The sequence below is a fragment of the Hipposideros armiger genome, unplaced genomic scaffold, assembly GCF_001890085.2.
Source record: "Hipposideros armiger isolate ML-2016 unplaced genomic scaffold, ASM189008v1 scaffold_501, whole genome shotgun sequence".
Lineage (NCBI taxonomy): Eukaryota > Metazoa > Chordata > Mammalia > Chiroptera > Hipposideridae > Hipposideros > Hipposideros armiger.
Genome location: NW_017731851.1, coordinates 1,253,011 through 1,272,537, shown reverse-complemented (window position 1 = coordinate 1,272,537; position 19,527 = coordinate 1,253,011). Strand labels below are relative to the sequence as shown.

General features: G+C 48.9%; 1 protein-coding gene across 1 annotated transcript in view; it reads left to right on the top strand.

Annotated features, from left to right (window-relative positions):
• The window catches only part of ABCA4 (ATP binding cassette subfamily A member 4), a 131,783-nt gene that overhangs the window by 9,251 nt on the left and 103,005 nt on the right, over positions 1-19,527 (top strand). Inside the window, exons 3-6 of the mRNA XM_019667548.1 lie at positions 1,016-1,157; positions 3,591-3,730; positions 9,048-9,175; positions 14,761-14,958. Coding sequence (XP_019523093.1) covers positions 1,016-1,157; positions 3,591-3,730; positions 9,048-9,175; positions 14,761-14,958 — 608 coding nt within the window. The remainder of the gene's footprint in view (positions 1-1,015; positions 1,158-3,590; positions 3,731-9,047; positions 9,176-14,760; positions 14,959-19,527) is intronic.

Below are 19,527 nucleotides of genomic sequence, written 5' to 3'. Positions count from 1 at the left end.
CGACTCACAGCAGCCCAGCTCCAGGTTGAGCTGTTGTTCAGCATCTTAGCTGTGGAGGGCAGTGTCACTGGCCCTCATATGTGGGATCAGAACCGGGGCCCTCTGGCGTCCCAAGCCAGTTCTCAACCATCGCGCCACTCGGCCGGCCCAAGCTGTTACTAGTTTTAAAGGGAGCAGAGTATAGATGATAACTGTGAAATATTTTGGAGACCAATTTAGGGATATGTTATACATGGTGCTAGAGAAAGACGAGAAGGGCTGCTATACAATCACACTTAATAAAATGTTGGGTTTTTTTGGACCCCAGAGTTGTCCTGGGACTTAGAGTGAGCATGTGAGTACCTCGTTTATACTATAGCCCTCTGGGAAAATCTTTATCTGGTTTGTGGGCAGGGTAACATCTTCTTCCTCTAGGAAGCTGATGTGGAGACCTCAGGAGTTATACAAAGCTGCCCAGTCCCCTATTCTTGCTCCTCACCCTTTTCTTCATGAGTTCTAAGCCCCAAGTTCTGAGTCAGCTTCCTGTCCTCCTGTCCATCAAATTCTTGCTTCTTTTCCCCCTCCCCCCACCCCCCCCTGCCCCCAAGAGCCTATAACCTGCAACTTTCTTGCCTGTTTGGGGGTAGGTGTTGTTGAAGGAATAGGTGAACCGCTTCTCCTCAAGTGTCAGCAACTCATGGAGGCTTCTTGAGCTAACATCCCTTCGTCTCTCTGACCATAAAATGATGTGCTCTCACTCTGTTCTTCTTCTGTACTTCCATCTATGCCTCTATCAGAACATTTGTCTGCCCCCCCCCCCCCACCCAGTACACTGTGAGCTTGAGAGAAGAGGCTCTGTCTCTAGCACTCAGTGCAGGGAATTGACATATATTAGATGCTCCTGCTTCTTAAATGTTGACAAATGAAGGAAAGCACCAGAGTTACAGGCTTCTTCCTGCAGAGGCCCCAGCTCCTAGGGCCTGTGTCCTGCTTGGTCTAGATGACTAACTCCTTGTCTTCATTTCCTGTCTTAAAGGCCATTTTCCCAACAAGGCGATGCCCTCAGCAGGAATGTTGCCGTGGCTCCAGGGAATTTTCTGCAATGTGAACAATCCTTGTTTTCAAAGTCCCACCCCGGGAGAATCTCCTGGAATTGTGTCCAACTATAACAACTCCATGTAAGCGTTAAGATTCCCACCAAAAGGGGGAGGAAGTTGTACACCCCTTTATTCTTGTCATATGTTGAAGCTCACAGGCACACAGAGCATGTAATGCTGGATGAATGTTTCGGTGGCTTGCTGAACCCTTAAGATCATAGGAGCAGGGTGTGCTTCCTCTCTGTGGAGCCTTCTATTGGCTCTTGGGGAGAGAGTTTCAAACTAAGACCACATGACACGACTTCTTGGTCCTTATATTTCTAAGATGTGACCTGAAGTCTGATGGCTGCATTCTGCTGAGATGTGTCCACTGCCTTCAGGTCATCCATCTACTTGGGTGGAGTCACCGACCGAGAAAAACTCAGTCCCCCTTCTATTGTCTTACATCACTCCACCCCAGTCAACCCTGACAGATCTCTGTTCCTTTAAAAGCCTTCTTGGTCATCTAAAGGCTAAGAAAAATGGCAGAAAATATTTCGAGGGTGAATGAAATCAGGTTTACAAGGTGAAGTTTTCTTCCTGGGAGTAAAGAACAAATTCCAAATTTTCTCTCACAGGAACCATCAGTCCCCTTGGGCAACAAAACCTTAGGACGTGGCTGGAGAGCAGTGGTTCTTAACCTGTGGGGGTGAAGACCATTCCAAGAAGCTGATAAAACTGAACACACACACACACACACACACACACACACTCCATTATATTGATGTCAGGGGACTTGTAGACTCCAAGTTAATGACCACTGACTGGCCTGGGGTCGAATTTCAAGCCTAGTCTTATAGGAAGAGAGTCTACCTTTGAAATTTTCTTTCAGAGCAGAACATGTCCTATAGACAGAGGCTCAGGGATGAGGACAGTGTTGTCCTTCACCCACTGGGCTGAGCTTGGGCTTGTGAAACATACACCCACGGGTCACCCACAAGGACTTGGTGGAGAGCAGACTTCACATTACTTGTATAAACACCAAGTCAGATGAAAACTAAGGTATTTGGTTACTCCAATTTTTTCTTAGAGGAGCTCTGGATATAATTCCAGGATAAAACTGAATTTCAGCTGAAAAAAAAAGAGAAAATTTAGTAAGTCAGCCTAATGCTCAGAGATAGCCTTCTCCACTGGAAACAAACTGTGGCTGTTTTAGCCATACAATGGCATAGCTGAGTAATTGTGACAGAGACTAGATAGCCCACAAGCCTATAATATGTAACTGTTTACTGACCCCTGGATTATAGGAAGGTAGTAGAGGGAACACCTGTCTTCCTGGGAAAGTCAGGGAGGTGACATTTTAGCTGAGCTCCCATGGCTGCAAACACTCCCTGAAGGCTTTAACTTACAATCTACACTTTCAGCTTGAATCTCTTAGATTCAAGAAATCTAAGCTACCCATCTAGAGCGATCCCATAGGTCGCACGGTGAAATCTGGGGAGCCTTGGAGACATCTCTGTGGAGGCTAGATGGAGCTTTGGTAGGACCAGCACTGGCAGTGTCTGTAGATTGAGGGGTGAGAGTTAGGGAAGGGGGGGGGCTTCAGACTCCAGTTATACTCAGCATTTGAACCAAGAAACCTGGGTTTCATGTTTCACACATCCATATTACAGGTGAAACATTGGCTTATTCAAGTGTCTTTTGCTTGCAAGGCACAAAAGCCCATTTAAATAAGCTTAAGCCCCAGAGTGAAATATATGATTTGGAAACTATACCTTTTCACAAAGCCAACGGCAGCAAGGCAGGTCTCAGGAGGAGCAGGACAAGAACTGCAGAACTGTCAGGAGCTGTTCTCTGCCATCTGGCCTGAAGGTCCACCCTCTCTGCCTCTCTCTGCACATCCACTCCATTTGCCTCTCTCCGTGGAGTAGTGTCCCCTGCTTCTCAATGCCCAGTCTGGTGCTGGCTGCCTAGTTCACAGCACCTTGGCTTGGACAATCAGAAGAGCATCCTTGAATATCATTTAAATTCCTGGGAACAAATCTGGTTGGCCTGGCTTCATTCTCTTTGTCCAATCAGCCTTGGCAGAGGTGGGTGTGTGTACACGTGCAGGGAGGAATTTGTGGATTAAGTATGGCTGTCAGAACCTACCCCTATGAATGGCTGGAAGGGCAGGTCTCAGTAAAGCTGGCGATGGTTGGGAAGAACCTCTAGTCATATCTACTAATACCAACCTGTTTAAGGCTTCTCTGGACAGCAGACACTTAGAGAATGGAGTTGAGAGGTGACCTGGCCATGCCAAAGTTGGAATACTGAGCAAATTGTTTACCACTCCTGTTTGTTATTTTATATGTACAAGGAAGTAAAAATATCTTTCTCCTTTTGCCTCGGCAGTATTGTAAGAATACATTATGTAGTAGCTAGAGAAAGCAGGTGGTATCTTAGAAAATCGCACAAGGTGGGATGATGATGATGAAGCAGAAGAAAATGACAGCCCCCTATGTCTTTATTGATGAGGCATTGTCTTTCTTCCAGCTTGGCAAGGGTATATCGAGATTTTCAAGAGCTCTTCGTGGATGCCCCAGAGAGCCAGCACCTTGGCCGTGTTTGGACAGAACTCCGCACCTTGTCTCTTGTCATGGACACCCTCCGGACTCATCCTAACAGAATTGAAGGTAAGGTGGGCTTCGATGTTCTCAGCCATCACTTACCTCTCACCTGCTTCATACATCAGAGAGACTGAAGATACGGTACAGAGCGGGGAGATTTGGTGAGAAAAGAGCCTGGAGGAGGCAGGAAGGGAAGGGATCAAGAGGTGGTGTGAGGCTAGCCTTGGTGAGGACTCCTCTTCCTGTCAGTCTAGAAGGTAGAAAGTTAGGAAGGTCTTACCCTCACCCTAGGTAAGGCCAGAGACAGAACGGGGCATGCCAGGAGAGCTTGTGCTCTGGGAAGTGTGAGGCTGGGTTAAGTGCTGGAAGTAGGGGAGGAGGGTTTTACGGAGTAAGGTAAATGTGTGAGACAGCTTTCACAGAGCCCTAGAGAGCGAGCTAACCAGGAACATGCACAAGCAATGCCAAGTAGCACTAAGGACTCAGGGAGGTCAGAGAGCATCTGTTTATCACGACATAAATAGGTACAATCGTTTGATTTCTTTCAGGTTTATTCAGTATCCCAGGCCCTGAGGCAGAGCAGGTGCAGAGTGGGGGGATGCAGGCCCGGGGGTATGTGGGAAGGTGCCACAAAAGGGCCAGGAGGCAAGGGGGTTGAGGGAGGCAATTGGATTACACACATCAGGTCCAGGATGCGTAAGGACGGACGAGAAGCCAGAAGTACTGAAATGGCCCAGGAGAAATGGAGGAGCAGGGGAATGGAGGTCTTAGGGGGTTCTGTGACCCTGTTTAAGGACTAAGAAAATGAGCATGATGGAAGGATTGACAGTTTTGGAAAGAAAGTGAAGTGTGTGAATTCAGGATTTCAAAGGCAGACAGAAAGGGCAAGGACAAGCCCCGGGGTGTAGACATGGTGACTGAAGTGGAGAGGAGGTAAGTGTTTAGTTGATGAAGAAGCAAAGGAAGTGAGAGGCCCAGCTGGATGGGTCACATGGACCCTGAGGTTGTGTGGGTAGGGCAGCTGCCTGGGGTCAGGAACAGTGGGGAGGAACCTCGGTGTCTCTCCTCCCCAGGGGAAACACAAGAAACAAACAAACCCAATCCCAGTAACCACTCTGACATCTCATCTTAAAGCACAAGTGGGTGTTGTGTTGTTGTCATATGCCCAGTAGGCTCCTCTGCAGATGGCCAGAAGGACTAGGCACGATAGCCGCCTGGGCACCAGCTGGAACCCATCTCCTGGGAGGGGCAAATGAGTGGCTCAGAGGGAGCAAAGCCTGCCTGGAACCCTGGGATCACTGCAGTCCAGGGGTAGAGAAAAGTCTGCTGGTGTGGGGGAGATTGTTCATGGGAGGAGGGGACTCCGAGTCTGTGATGGTAGCAGTTTGGAGGTGGGAGATGTCTGCTCCTAGGGTGGGGGTGGGGGGTATTGACTCTTGGCGGTGGACTTAGAGGATGACGGGGATAAGGAAGGGGCCTACCAAGGGGACTAGAGGGGCTGGATAGAACAGCTCCTACTTAGGGGTTTAAACAAGGAAGACGGGAGAATGGTACCGATCAGCCCAGGGAGCCTCACCTGTACAGCGTAGTCAATATTCAGCAGGTGTTTGGCAAGCGCCTACTGAGCCAGGCACTGTGCTAGTCCCTGGGGACACAGAGACACGTCAGACTATGTGCCTGCCCTGCTGCCAGGGCAGGGGTGGAAGGACTGAGTGAACAGTGACCACCCCCAGTTGAGGAAAGGGCCAGTGGAGCTTCAAGAGCTCAGGGGAGTCCACAGGGGAAAGCTCTGTAAGGAGATATGATCCTCCTCACATTGGCCACCTTCTCCCTTCTCAACCCATTGGAGCAATAAAGACCAGGAGTTCAGATGGGATGTTAAGGTTACCTCATCACATTCTAATTGTTTCAAAAATAATAAAGTGTATATTTTATGCAGTAAAACCAAATTGCAAACAATACATTCTTTGCTGCTTTGGATAGAAGAGTTTACTTAGCTCAAGTAGCATTTTAATAGTAAGGGGAAAAAGATAAAGCATTTTTTACCTAAGGAACAGCAGAGGAGAACATGGCTGTCCAACCCCTGGAGTGATTGCCTACCCTGTTCATCTAGCAGAAATTTTATTTTGGTGTTTGATCATCAGATGGAGTCCAGCTGGGAGGAAGTGTAAAGGAAGTCACTTCAAACCACAATTTCCCTGTGGTCTCTACAGTGTGTATACGAGAACCAAAATCACTACTTCTTAAGCCCAAAGCAGGATGAGTAGTGAACTGGCACACAGGTGGTTCCTTTTGCAGGCCTTCAGGCCCTGAGGGAAAAAAATCCCTAAATGACATCTGAAGTCTGAGGAGACCAGTTCAGAGAAGGCGAGCTAAGGCTCCCAAAAGAATTTGCGGGATGGGACTAGAGACTATGCAGAAACCCTGATCTTCATGGCCATCAGAAGGGACATGGGACCATCCCCAAATAAAGTTTGGGACACAGTCTACGAAGTAATCCCAGGCTGGGGACTGAAGTCCACTGTCAGCACTGCAGACTCATTTCAAACTCTGTCCCAGTGTCATCTGGGGACATTGCTGGCTGTGAACATGGAATCCTCAGCCCAAAGCTACAGTGGATGGCTAAGTCATTGGAAGTGAGGCAGGTGGCTGTCACTGGTGTGCACTTTTGCCTGTCAGTTCCCCAGTCACCTGGGAAAGTATGCTGATGGTAGACCAGGCAGCAGTTGCCTTTCTGGCAAACCTGTCGTACAACATTCTCAACAGGGGAGGATTAATGGTCACAAACAGACTTGAAGCCCCCTCCCCTCTCACCCACAAGCAAGCTCTGCCGGTCTCTCAGTCGTCTTTAAACATCTTCTTCCCATAAGCCTCACGCATTCTCCTGGCTTCCCTCCCGCCTCAATTCCTCTCAGCTCCATGGGCCTCAGCAGCTCCCTCCCCCAGCCTCTAATCTTCCCGGGGAAGAGAACAAGAAGAACCACATTTTAAACTAAACTTATTTTTCTTTCCTCAGGCCCCCAGTTCACGTTTCTCCCTTGAGAGTCTAGCGAAGCCTCTGTCTGGTATCAGCCACCTCTTCCATTTTGGGCCCCACGCTCTCCCTACAGGGTGGCCCCCATCCCTCCGCAGGTGTGTGGAATCGGAGCACTCCTGCCCCTTCTGCCTGGGGTCACAGCGGCCCAATCACCTGGGCAGGATAGTGTGCAACACCAGGGCAAGATAGCTCCCTGTCTCCCTCATTTTGTCCCTGTCCCCAGCAAGGTATTTGTATCCAAGGTCAGGTGAGGGAGTTAAAGAATAACAAAAAGATAAACAGTCAAATGGGGTCCTGACTCTCAGGTCAAGACAGCAGGTATTTATTGGGTGCCTCCTGCCATTCCATTTATGGAGGCCCTGGTTCCATTAGAGACCTTGGGTGTCAGAAAGAGGTGACTTCAAGGGCTTATATCTGTGTGCCCAGGATTGATTGCTAGGTATGAAAAGGGATATGAATAAAAGTAGAATTCATAGGCTCTACTCCCAAGAGACGTGTGTGTGTGTGTGTGTGTGTGTGTGTGTGTGTGTGTGTGGCGTTGCTGGAGGCTAGAGTATACAATATAATGCTGTATATAAAGAAGTGATTGGGAGGAACAACAACTGAGCTGGTGCCCCAGGGGAAGGACGAGAGGGAGCAGAAGCTGAGCTTGGAAGATGGCAGGATTTACATTATTGAAAAGGAGGGAAGGCAAGAATCAAATAGAGCAGCCTCTCTCAGAACCCTCCCCGTCCCTTGGGCTCCTTCCTATGTCAGATTCCCCTAAGGCCTTTGGGCTTTTCCTATGCAAAGGGTAGTGACCCTGTGCTACCCCATTGCGTGACTCTGAAGGACCCATACTGGAGAGAGAGGCGGCTGTGCAGTGGACGTCAGGACAGGTTGCCCCTGCTCTAGCTACATGGCTAGGCCTGTGGTTGATCCCTTTCCCCCTTTCAAGAGGAAATTAGCAGTAACATCAATCTGGACAAGGCACTGTACAGGGAGAGGCACAACCTGCAAAGGGAAGGGACAGCTGCTAAGCCCTCAGGGGGGCTGGGCCTCTGGGCTGCCCGGTGAGGGAAGAATTTGGGGAGGGAGGAGAAGGATCAGGGGCATTTGACGATTCAATTTAGTTAAAGAAGAACTAAGCGATACACAAAAGGCTCCAGGAGAAGTTGGGATGTAGAGGTAGGCATTTTCATGCAACCCAAATGCTTTCCCTTAATGTTGAAATGGTTTCATAAACATCTGGGCCTGACCTTCTTCTCTGGCCTCATGAACTGTAACAGTGCTGGTCCTGGAAGCAAGCAGAGGAGGTGGATGGCCCGGGGGTGACTCCCCGGGGAGGGGTAAGAATAACATCAGTGCCGTCAGAACAAGTATGTATTGGGTCCTCACTCTTTGCAGGCCTGAGAGCTAAGCACTTTGTATTCCTTGTATCCCGTCACCCCTACAACAATCCTCAGAGGTAGATGTGGAAAGTGCTTGCACTTGCCCCAAGGTTACCTAAACTGCTAGCAGTCCTTTATGCTTCCCGTAAAGAAATTCTGCTTCTAGCAGGTTTTGAGTAGAACTCGAGACTCTGACTGGGATGATCAGCGAAGAGATTGCAAGCCCGGCAACAGGCTGCCCCCTCTTTCCCACTTGAAGCTTTTCTTGCCCTAAACAGCCTCATCTCTCTTAGTCCATGTCAGTACCTTGAGCTTTGAGCCTTAATCGAGATGACAAAAACACGAAGAAGGATTCTATACCCCATGACAAGTGCATTGTGGATAGAGCACGTGTTTCCTCTAATCCTAGACTAACAATTGTCAAACTTGAAACTATTGGCATTTTGGACCAGGTAGTTCTTTGGGTTGTTTGTTTGTTTGTTTGTTTGTTTGTTTGTTTTTGTTTTGTGGGGGGAGGCTGTTGTCCTGTGCATTGTGGGTTGGTTAGCAGCATCCCTGGTCTTTACCAACCAGCACCTTCGCAGTTGTGACAACCAAATGTCTCCAGATGTTTCCAAATATTCCCAGGGGGACAAAATTTCCCTGCTCTAGTTCCTCACCCCCATCTCCTTGAGAGCCACTGTCCTAGACCAATCACACAAAGTATCTGACAACCCTATCCCCTCCCTGAGCTAACTTTTTCCACCTGCAGTGCCTTCTCATTACATTTTACCCAACTGCGTCAGCAGTAAATGTTGTGACTATTGGTGGCAGCCTATTGGCAGGACCTCCGACCTCCAGGTGCTCCTAGGGAACCCAAGAACAGAACCTTCTTCTGAGAGTCAACTTAGAAATGTTTCCAATCCATTTTAGTTGTTTTCACTTTTTTGCCCTACTTCCTCTTCAACACCCTGATTTTTTTCTCATTCATATACAGGAAAAGGAATACGAATCCTGGATGTCCTAAAAGATGAAGAAACACTGACACTATTTCTCATGAAAAACATTGGCCTGTCTGACTCAGTTGTCTACCTTCTGGTCAACTCTCAAGTCCGACCAGAGCAGGTAGGTGCATGTCCTTGGTCAGTGGTCCCCGAAGGGGACGGGCAAGCATGGGCCTGAGAAAGGCAAGGAACACCTGGGCTTTTCTTCCTTCTTGCTTTCACATTCAGAATCCATGATTCATGCCACATATTTAGAAAAATACCTTGGGGGTCACTTGAGATGATGAGTGTTCCCCTCATAGGATTCTGAGTTGGAATAGCTCCGATTTTTATGACTAGGAGGAACTTACAGATCACATGGCTCAGTCTCCTCTTCTAGTTACGGAAACTGAGGCTTCTGCACGTATTCATTAAATATCACAGTGTGAACAACACGAGCAAACCCCTGACTCTAGGAGCTTACATCCAGTGGGGGCTACAGGAGATGACAAAGTAGGCAAAGGAAACGATGAGTTTCCAGGTTGAGATGCTGTGAGGAAACTCTAGGAGGCTCAGGAGTTTGGGAGGGACTGGGGGTTGTGGGATAGGGGAAATTTAAAATGAGGTGGTCAGGAAAGGCCTTCCTGAGGAGATGGTCTTTGAGTAGTCCTGACTGAAGAGAAGGTGACCATGGAAATAACTGTGAGAGTTCCAGGCAGAGCAGCCAGCAGTGCAAAGAGCCTGAGTGTGCTGAGGTAACTCCCAGTTTACGGAGCCTGATGACGGCAGCATGCAGAGCAGACCTCTGATTTCTTGCACCATTTTTGCTCCGTGCCAGGCGCACTCCTTCCTCTGTCCGCCTTGCACAGTCTGACCTGTGACTCCTGTCACCACCCCCCCATATCTATTTCATCCATTCTCATACTCTCTTATGTTTATTCAGAGCATTTTTACCACTAACACATGACTTTCACATCTCTTAGCTGTGTGTTTTTCACATGAATCCTGAGATGGGTCAAACAGATGAGGAAACTGAGGCGGCTAGTGACTGAGTGATTTGCATGAGGCTATTGAGCTAGAAATTGTCAGAATTGCAGCAGAATCCAGGTCCTCTCATTCCTAATCCAAACTACTCCCTCCAGTTCAGTGGTTTTCAGAGTCCAAGACCAGTAGCATCTGCAAGGACTGGGAGCTTGTTCACAATGCAAATTCTCAGGCCCCACCCCAGACCAACCAGCAATTTCTGTTTTAACCAGTCCTCCAGGTGATTCTGACAGGCTCAGGGGTGAAAACCACTGCTCTAGTTTGGGGGCTTACAGGCTACTGGCCTAGCATCCTGGGTGTGTGGCTTCCTAGTGGGATGAACTCAGTGAGAATGCAGGGTAAGCAGCAGTGAGAGCGCAGACACCCTCCCGCGTCTTCTGGCCAGGTCTGTACCTTCCCCCAGGCTCCATGGGAGACCAGGCATAAACAAGAGAATTTCAGGGTCTGTGTCAGTCCTGAGATAAAGGTCTACACAGGGTGCCGGCTCAGCCCAGAGGAGGGACAGGGGACCCTGCCTGCCTGGTGGGGGCTGGCTTTGTTGAAGGGGATTTTCAAACTGGTTCTCTTACAACAGTGAAGAAGCCCACACCTGCTTTTCCGGCTTCTCAGACCTTGAGGTTTTCACCGAAACTAGACAAGGGGAACTGAGGGGTAAGCCTGGGGCTGTGTGTCAGGGCCCTTGGAGCATGGCGCCCGCAGTACCCAGGCCTTGGCTGCTGTGGGCTCCTGGCGAGGCCCTTGGAGTCAGGTCTGGCTGCCCCACTCCACTCCCTTCCAAACCCCACGGGGGGGGGCAGGAGGTGGCAGCAGCATTGATTGTTCAGTTTCCCCTCTGCTTTCTCTTCAGCTCATAAAACTCAAGTCCTGGAAACGCCTGTCATGACTTCCAGTTGGCAATAAAATTGAGATGGAGATAAGGGCAGGAATTTAGGGGAAATTTCTTTCCAGTGTCTCAGAGACGTGACGTTTGGATCTCTAGTTGCTGTGCTACTGGCGTTAGGGCTGAGGCCTATCATGGGGCCAGGGTCACTGGGCTGTGACTTTATGTAGTGATGAGCTAATGCATCCCGGACCAGCAAAACCCCAGAACTTAGGAGGGAGCCCAGAGCTTCCGCGCTTGGAGATGCTGCTCACGCTTCCTCTGCGCCTGTGCTCACCCTGCGTCCCAGCCTTACGCACCTGCCTCCTGAGCTGTATCTTGGTCTCGGTCTCTGTTCAGCTCAGTGGCTCTTTAACAGCCACGTCCAGTAGAACCTTCCTCCACGGTGGCAATGCTTTCCCTCTGTGCTGTCCGCTGTGGTAGCCACTAGTCACATGTGGCAGGTCGGCACTTGAAATAGGGCTGATGCAGCTTAAGACCTTAATTTACAAATGTAATTTCATTTTAATTACTTTACATTTAAATAGCCACATGTGGCTGACAGCTCTCTAATTGATCATCCTCATCGAACATGGAATTTTGTTCTTTCCCATCAGACTGGATACTCCTCCTGGTCCTTTCTGCCTAGTGTCTGAGCACAGCTCAGAAGGAAATTGCATCTTTCCCCATCTAGGGGATTATTAGACGATGGAAGTGGTACAGTGGTACCGTTCTCTGGTTCATCCCTCACCCCACCCACCATCTCCAGCCCTGTAAACGCCTGGACTTGCTTCCTTAAATTGTTTATAAACCCTCCTTTCTTTGACCTGACCTCTGCTTCTTCCCTACTCAACAAAGAGCTAACAGGTAAATGGTTAAGCATAAGCTGTAGGTTCAAATCTCAGCAAGGCCACGTAGCTAACTGTGTGACCTCTAGCAAGTTAATTCTCCACTCTGTGCTTCTATTTCCTCATTTGTAAAGTGCAGATCAAAAAAAAAAAAGTTCCTACCATATATGGTGGTTGTGGGATTAAAAGAATTAATACATGTAAAGTACTTAGAAGAGTGTCTGACACACAGTAAACAATAAATACTAGCTATTTTTACTAGCTATTATTATTATTTATTTTAAAGATTTTTGGGGAATTAGGGGATGGGGAACAGTGCTGGGGAATTGGGGGAAGGGGAACAGACAAATTGCTGTCCTTTTGTTCTTCAGTCTAGTTGTGGAGGACGTCGCTTCCCTGGCCCATGTTGGTATGATCATTGTGCTCTTCCCGGGTGAGGCAATCGGTCACTAGTCATTGGTCGGCTGCTCTCTGCGGCTCACAGCAGCTCTTGCCGGCTGCCAGCCTCTCACGCTGGCTGCCAGCCACTCACGTAGCTCATGGCAGCCCACTGCAGCCCTGCTGCAGCTTACGCTGTTGCCAGTGACTCACAGCAGCCCAGCCCCAGGTCGAGCTGTTGTTCATCATCTTAGCTGTAGAGGGCGCAGCGCCACTGGCCCTTAATGTGGGATCCCAAACACGGCCCTGCTGCTCAGAGCTGGTGCTCCCAAGAGCTCTTAACCAACTGAGCCACTTGGCCGGCCCTTTACTAGCTATTCTTAAACCCCCTTCTTCTGTGCTCTGGTTTCACAATATCTATTCTAACACTTACTGCTGTTTATACACCTGCATTTCCAGTTAGCCGGTGAGCTCCTTGGGAAGCCTAAAACTCACCTTATTCTCTCTGTATCCCCAGTAACTATCCTCATCCTTGCAGAATGGGAACTCAGTGAGCGCGTGCTGAATGAGTGAGCCTGAGTGAAAGAATGAGTGGGTGACCACTAGCCTGCTGTGTAACCTTCTCAAGTCACCTAACCCCTTCTCCATCACTTTTCTCCCCTGAAATACTAGAGGTTTGATCAAAATGGGCTCATTGGTTCCCTTTACCTCAAAATGTTTCAGACTCTGGAATTAGGTTTGGGGGTAGGATTTTGCCTGGAGATAAAAAGTAAAATATGGGCAACACAGGAAGGCTCTGCTGGAATATGCACCCAGTGACAGTGCCCTGGGATGGACGAAGTCCACACTATCCCAGCGTCAGCCATGACCAGTGCCTCATTTAAGTACCAGGCTTTCATCTGTGATCTGGACAGTCTCCACGCAGCGCGTAGCAGAGCCTGGGCCTGCTCTGCTCCCCAGCCTGGGGGACCGTGTAATTGGAAGCCATGGGAGACTGCAGAAGCCAGGGAAGCTCGGGAACCTGTTCACAGTACTCAGGGTCTTGTCCTCTGCTGGACGCCCAGGACTCCAGGGGTCAGTCACTGTGCTGGGTGGCCAAGGGTCCCTGGCCAGGGTTGAGGCCTTGTTAGCCTCTGGAGGCCATTATGGAGTTTGTCCTTCAAGAGCCACCGTCCATGAGCTCCACAGGGGCTGTTAGGGTCATCAGATAAAATACAGGGTGCCTACTTTAATTCAAATTTCAGATAAACAAATAATTTTTTAGCATAAGCATGCCCCCTTTAGACTTTATTTGGGACACACTTGTATTGAAAAATGTTCATTATTTATCTGAAATTCAAATTTAACTGGGTGTCCAGTACTTTTATTTGCTAAATCTGGTGAGAAAGGAGCGGGGGGGGGGGGGGGGGGGGGGGTTGGTCATTCGTCATAACTCTAAATGCGTTCTAGCTACTCCCCCACCTCAGCTTCAGGGAGTAGGTCCTGATAATACTTCAGCATTGTGTGCTAAGAAGGGAATCTCCCGGGCCAGCTGAGTGGCTCAGTTGGTTAAGAGTTGGCTTAAGAGCACGAGCTCTGAGCAACAGGGCCGCTGGTTCTATTCCCACATGGGCCAGTGATGCTGCACCCGAGCTGAGCTGTCGCTGAGCTGCCAACACGTGGCCAGATGACTCAGCTGGTGTAACAAGATTGCCTGTTCGATGGTGGGCTATGCCTACCTGCAACTAAGACTGAACTCGGTAAGCACCTTGAGCTGCGCTGCCACCCAGATGGCTCAGTGGATAAGGCGTGCACTCTTAACAACAAGGCTGCCGGGTTCGACTCCCACATGGGATGGTGGCTATGCCCACCTGCAACTAAGATTGAGCTTAGAGGCCACAAGCTGCCAACAGGAAGCCAGGTGGTGACTGGCACCCTCCACAACGAAGACTGAAGAACAACAACTAGGCTGGTCCCCTTCCCCAATTCCCCAACACTGTTCCCCTCCCCCAACTTCCCAATAAAACCTTAAAAAAAAAAAAAAAAGGACTCTCCCAAATTTGAAATGGCTCTCTGATAAAATGTGGCTTGGGAATGTATTAATTTTCCATTGCTGCTGTAACAAATTACCATAAACTTAGCAGCTTAAAACAACACAAATTTATTAACTTATGGTTCTAGAGATCAGAAGTTTGAAAGTCAAGGTGTTGGCAGGGCTGTGTTCCTTACTGGGGGCGGGAGATGGTGGTGTAGAGGGAAATCCATTTTTCATTTGTCAGAGACTGTCCACACCCCTTGGCTTCCTTTCATCTACAAGGCCAGCAGTGGCCAGTAATTTCTTTCTCACATCGCATTACTCTGACATTGTTTCTTCTGCCTCCTTCTTCCACATTTAAAGGACAGTTGTGATTACATGGGGCCCACCCAGCTAATCTAAAATAATCTCTCTATCTTCAAGTCAACTGATTTAGCAAATTTAATTTCACCTGCAATCTTAATCCCCCTTGCCAAGCAACATAATGCATTCACAGGTTCTGTGGGTGAAGACATAGACATCTTTGGGGGGCTGGTATTCTCCTATCACAGGCAGGCTTCCAGTGTTGCTTCTCCTCCCTGCAGTTTGCTCACGGAGTACCAGACTTGGTTCTGAAGGATATTGCCTGCAGTGAGGCCCTCCTGGAGCGCTTCGTCATCTTCAGCCAGCGGCAGGGGGCCCGGACAGTACGTGACGCCATGTGCCCCCTCTCCCAGGGCACCCTACAGTGGATGGAAGACACTCTGTATGCCAACGTGGATTTCTTCAAGCTCTTCCGTGTGGTAAGGGAGATATTGAGCTGCTTGCCCCCTGGAAGGTAATTCCTGGGGCAGTGGGGCCTAGTTGCAGGTCACCGGAGTCTTGTGAATTGACAGTTGGGAAGAGCATAAGCCTGGTGTTCATGACCGTCCTTGAGGAAGAAGCCCCAGGCTCCAAAGGCCCAGGGAATCCTGACTAGTAGCATTTATGCAGCATTGGCCCAGGCTTCACCATGAGGTAGGTGGTTGTGGCAGGCCTGAGTTCACCCCAAAGGTGGGATACACCCTCTCCACCCCCTAGCAGTGTGGAAAGGAGAAGGAGGCATGGTTTGACTCCCTGCCCTATCATTTCCCAGCTAGGTGATCGTGGGCAACATAGTTGAGCTTTCCTGGCCCCATCACTCACCTATAAAACAATGTAATACTTTATAGAGAGCTAGGAAAAGATACATGAAAAAATATATGCAAAGCATTTAATCAATTTCAATAAATGGGAGCGTGACGCTCCCTCATCTGGGTCTGTTTTGGGTAGAACAGACACTGTTTCTGAGTAGAAAAAAAATAACAGAAAATTTCATAGTTTCAAAAATGTGCAAAGCCCTGATCTAGCTCAACCCTATTCCAGAACTGCATCCCAGACACACTTCTTGGGACCTGCTATCTCTTCTTTGCTAGAAAAATAAGGCGAGAGGTAATTATGTAAGGGAGTTTTAGAGCAGCGGTTCTCATACTTCAGAGTATATGAAAATCATCCAAGAAGCTGGTAAAAGATGCAAGTTCCAAATTCCCACCCCCGGAGACCAATTCAGGAGACCTGGGGCTGGGCCCAGAACCCGTCCTGTAACCTTAGGTAATTCTGATGTAGCTTGCTGTAGGTCATGCTTTAAGAAACACTCAAAATTAACATCCTTCAAAGAAGTGACATATATAATATTTCCAGTATTGAATTGTGTTTTTTCTTGTGCCTACATTTAATTTCTGGAACTGTGTTGTGGGGAATGTCAGTCACTAAGAGCTTGGTTGAGAAATTTGTGTTTTGCCTTTTTATGGTTGCTCTCTCAAGTCCCAGAAAACCCACTCTGTTTGTTTTAAAAAAGCAAGCTGAAGGCTTTTTTAAATGAAACAAAATAAAACAAGACTGCTCAGTTTCTGGCAGTGTTCACACTTCACCCTTTTCAAAGTGTGACTTTCTCTTAGAAGGTTACTCTACAATGTTCCCAGCGCATCAGGGTAGTAGCAGGGTTGGGACCTGTGGAGGCCACTGCCACTGAGAACCCAAGAAGTACCCCAGAAAAGGTCTCTTGGCTCCCCAAGCTTCATGGAGAATAAAGAGCCATGTGGTTCAAACTTCTCTGTCCAACGTTCCAAAGGAACCCAATTTCAGACACACTCCTTGGTTTGTTTTCAGAGTCAGACAGAATAGTAAGTAAGGTGATTAGATCCCTTATTCAGGGCAGTGAACACCAGCACAGCTAGGAGACCAGTACCTGTGTTTACAAAGCTGTTGGAAGTTTCCTGGGCACCCAGGATCATGCAGTCCTCTGGTCACTAGAAAAGCGGCAGTGTCTTACATCTCTTTTTGAAGAACCTTGGCTGCTGGGATAGGTGACTGTACCTTTGTGATACGACCAGCTATTCTGGGGAGCAGTTGTGGAAGTAGCAGGGTAAAGGGGGACCTGAGTAAAACTGTTTCATTAGGAAAGAGAGCCAAACACTGGCTTCAGGATATTTAGTTATCAGACAAGAAAGACCAGAAAGTCTTTCTGCCCTTACATGCTGCTCTGGCAAGTGCTCGAGTTCAGAAACCAGACGAGAACTTTGGCCAGTCACCCTCACTGACCTGAGACAGGTTTTGCAGTCTTGCTCACCGCCTCTGTGCATGTGTCCATGCCCTTGAACCTGAACTGGGCGCCCGTGAGGTGCCAGGCATGTGCTGAGGCCAAGGCTCCAAGCATGCCCCTCCCACCCTCACTGAACTCTCCGTTAGCAAACAGGCCATGCCACAGAGAGCAGCTTAGAAATGCCAACATTTGGGCCCTAGATCTATTGTTCCCAGCCAGGCTGCACAGTGAATCACCTGGGGAGCTGTCAAAGACTGTGAATGCTCCGCTCCCACCCCCTGAGATTCTGATTCAGTTGACCCTTAGTATTTCTCAAAGCTTCCCAAGGTCATTCCAATCTCCAGCCAGGGTTGAGAATTACTGGCCTAGAACACAGGAGTTTGATGTACAGTCTCAATCTCTTCAGAGCAAGCATAGTAGTAATAATATCACCCCAAATGCCTCTAAGGCTTTGAAGCACTTTCATCTGATCACCCGTAAGACCAGGGTGCTGTGAGACACATCCTGTCTGCCATTTTCCCTGTGAAGCCAGTGAGTGCCCCCAGAGATGGCCTAGAGGAGAAACCTAGAGGGAGACGGCCTAGAGGACTGCCCCACCCGCCACCTTCTTACTCCTGCTCATCTCTAGGGGGAAAGGCCAGAACAATACAGGACTCATGGGCCCCAAGCAAAGAGGACAAACGCCCAGTCCAGTGCCCTTCAAATGTGCTTTCTGTTTGACAAATGGACAAAGGGGCTAAACATTTTTTTTAATTATTAATAAGGAAACCTAAAAGAAATTATAGACATTAAGACAGGATTTTTGCTTTTCTTACTCCTGTACCCATCCTATCTGTGTTTTTTAGAAAAACAACCCCGAGGCAGCACAGAAAGGCTCAGGGCACACCCCACCCCCACCCTCCAAGAGGGGCACTGGGGAGGCAGGGGCTGCTCTAAGGCCAGGGGCCAGGGCCTCTCTGGGTCGAGGCTGTTATTGCAGCTGGTTGGCAGGCAGCCACGCTGAACTCCAGCGTGGGGAATGCTGGGCCTTCTGTCCTCCTGGACTGTTTTCTCATAGCACATAAGCCAGTGTATAAATAAGGTTTTATTAAATGCCAAGTCGGTGTTCTTTAACAAAGAAAGAGGGACAATCCCAGTAAACCACTGTGAAGGCACCTGCCCTTGTTGTGTAAGGAGCTGGGGATGTGTGTGGAGGATGGGGGCGCAACCTCCAGCCCTGGGAACCACGGGAGCTGAGGGAATCAGAGGTTTTGGGGGTTTTACACACCAACTGGGGCCAGCTGTATTTTTCCTCGGCCCCTTGGAGTCTGAGTCAGTGTTGTCATCTTCAAATAATCCAAATACAAGACCATGACCTTACTCCACCCCACCCATCTCCTTACGGATACTCACACACATTCAAGCGCACAAGCACACACGTGTACACACACACGCATACGCATAGATACACACACATGCACACTCACATTGGCTGCCCAGTGACCTTGGTGAAAGAAACAAGCAGCCGGGTGGTTGCATTTTCTCCAGGGACGTTTAGCCCCTCTTGGTTTCACCTCGGCTGAGAGTTGAAAGACCTTGTCTTCCCCTGCGATCTTTCAGGCTTACCGCCCCCAGCTTGAAACCCAGCAGCTCAGACCTGGGCCCACAGTATCGTGACTGCCAACACTACCTGAAACGTTTCACACCTCATAAGAAATGGTGTGTCAGTTTCGGGAGAGGGGTTGGGACGGTTCCCATCTGATCTGGCCCGAGGTGAGCATGCCCCTCCTCCTCCTCCTCCTCCTCCCTCGACTAAATCCTTCCTGTTTTTTCTCTGACTCCTGTGAATAGCTTTGAAATCTTGCTGAGAAGCAACTCTGTCCCTTCGACTCTGATGTTTATTTGTGGAAGTTCGGCAGGGGAACCGAGCCGGGTGCCAAGACCTGCCACACTGCTGGGAAATCTGTTTCCCTCCCTTCCCCCCTCCGTGGATGTTGATAGAGGAAACCTGGCCTCCCCGGCATGTCGGCCCATGGTTTTCCCCTTTGCAGCCTCTTCCAGTGTGGCATGATTCAGCTTTCTTTCCTTCCCCTCACTGTTACTCTGTCACGGTTTTTACTTGACTGACTTCATTTTACCTGTGTCTCTGAGCATGGGGGGACCGAACATTGCATTGTGGGAAAGAAAGGGCCCAGTCTTGGGGGTCCTGACTCCATGTTCCTTTCAGTGCCCTGCTTTGTTCTTGGCTCTGCTCCCTAAATTCCTGAATCATGGTGAATAAATGTGGGTGGACTGCATGCTGCCTAGTGTGAGCTGGCCATAGTTTCTGCCCTCTGTGATCATTCATGGAGGCTTGTTAAATTTCAACTATGTGTTTCCATTTGGGGATGATACTGCTATGTCAAAATTCACTGGAAAAGTCCCATGTCTCCAGAATTTTACAGTGAGGCCCCATTAATGACATCGTGATTTCCTCTCCCTTCCAATAATCTGCGTCTTTGGTATATCAACTTTCTCCCACTCCTGTGTGAGGGTTTTCGGAAGGGCAGAAGAGAAAGGAGTGATGGACACCCAGTGCCAGGAGCCTGGGGAGGAGGTGAGGAGGCAGCAGGGTTCTTAGGAGAAAACAAAGCAAGTCAGAAAATAGGTTATTTTTGGTTTTCTAAAAATTATTAAGCCACAGCAAGCACATTGTATTTTCAGCTTTAGTATTTGTTTCTGCCTAAATCTGCAAAACTGTGTATATCACGATCAAATTCTCACCTAGGTCAAA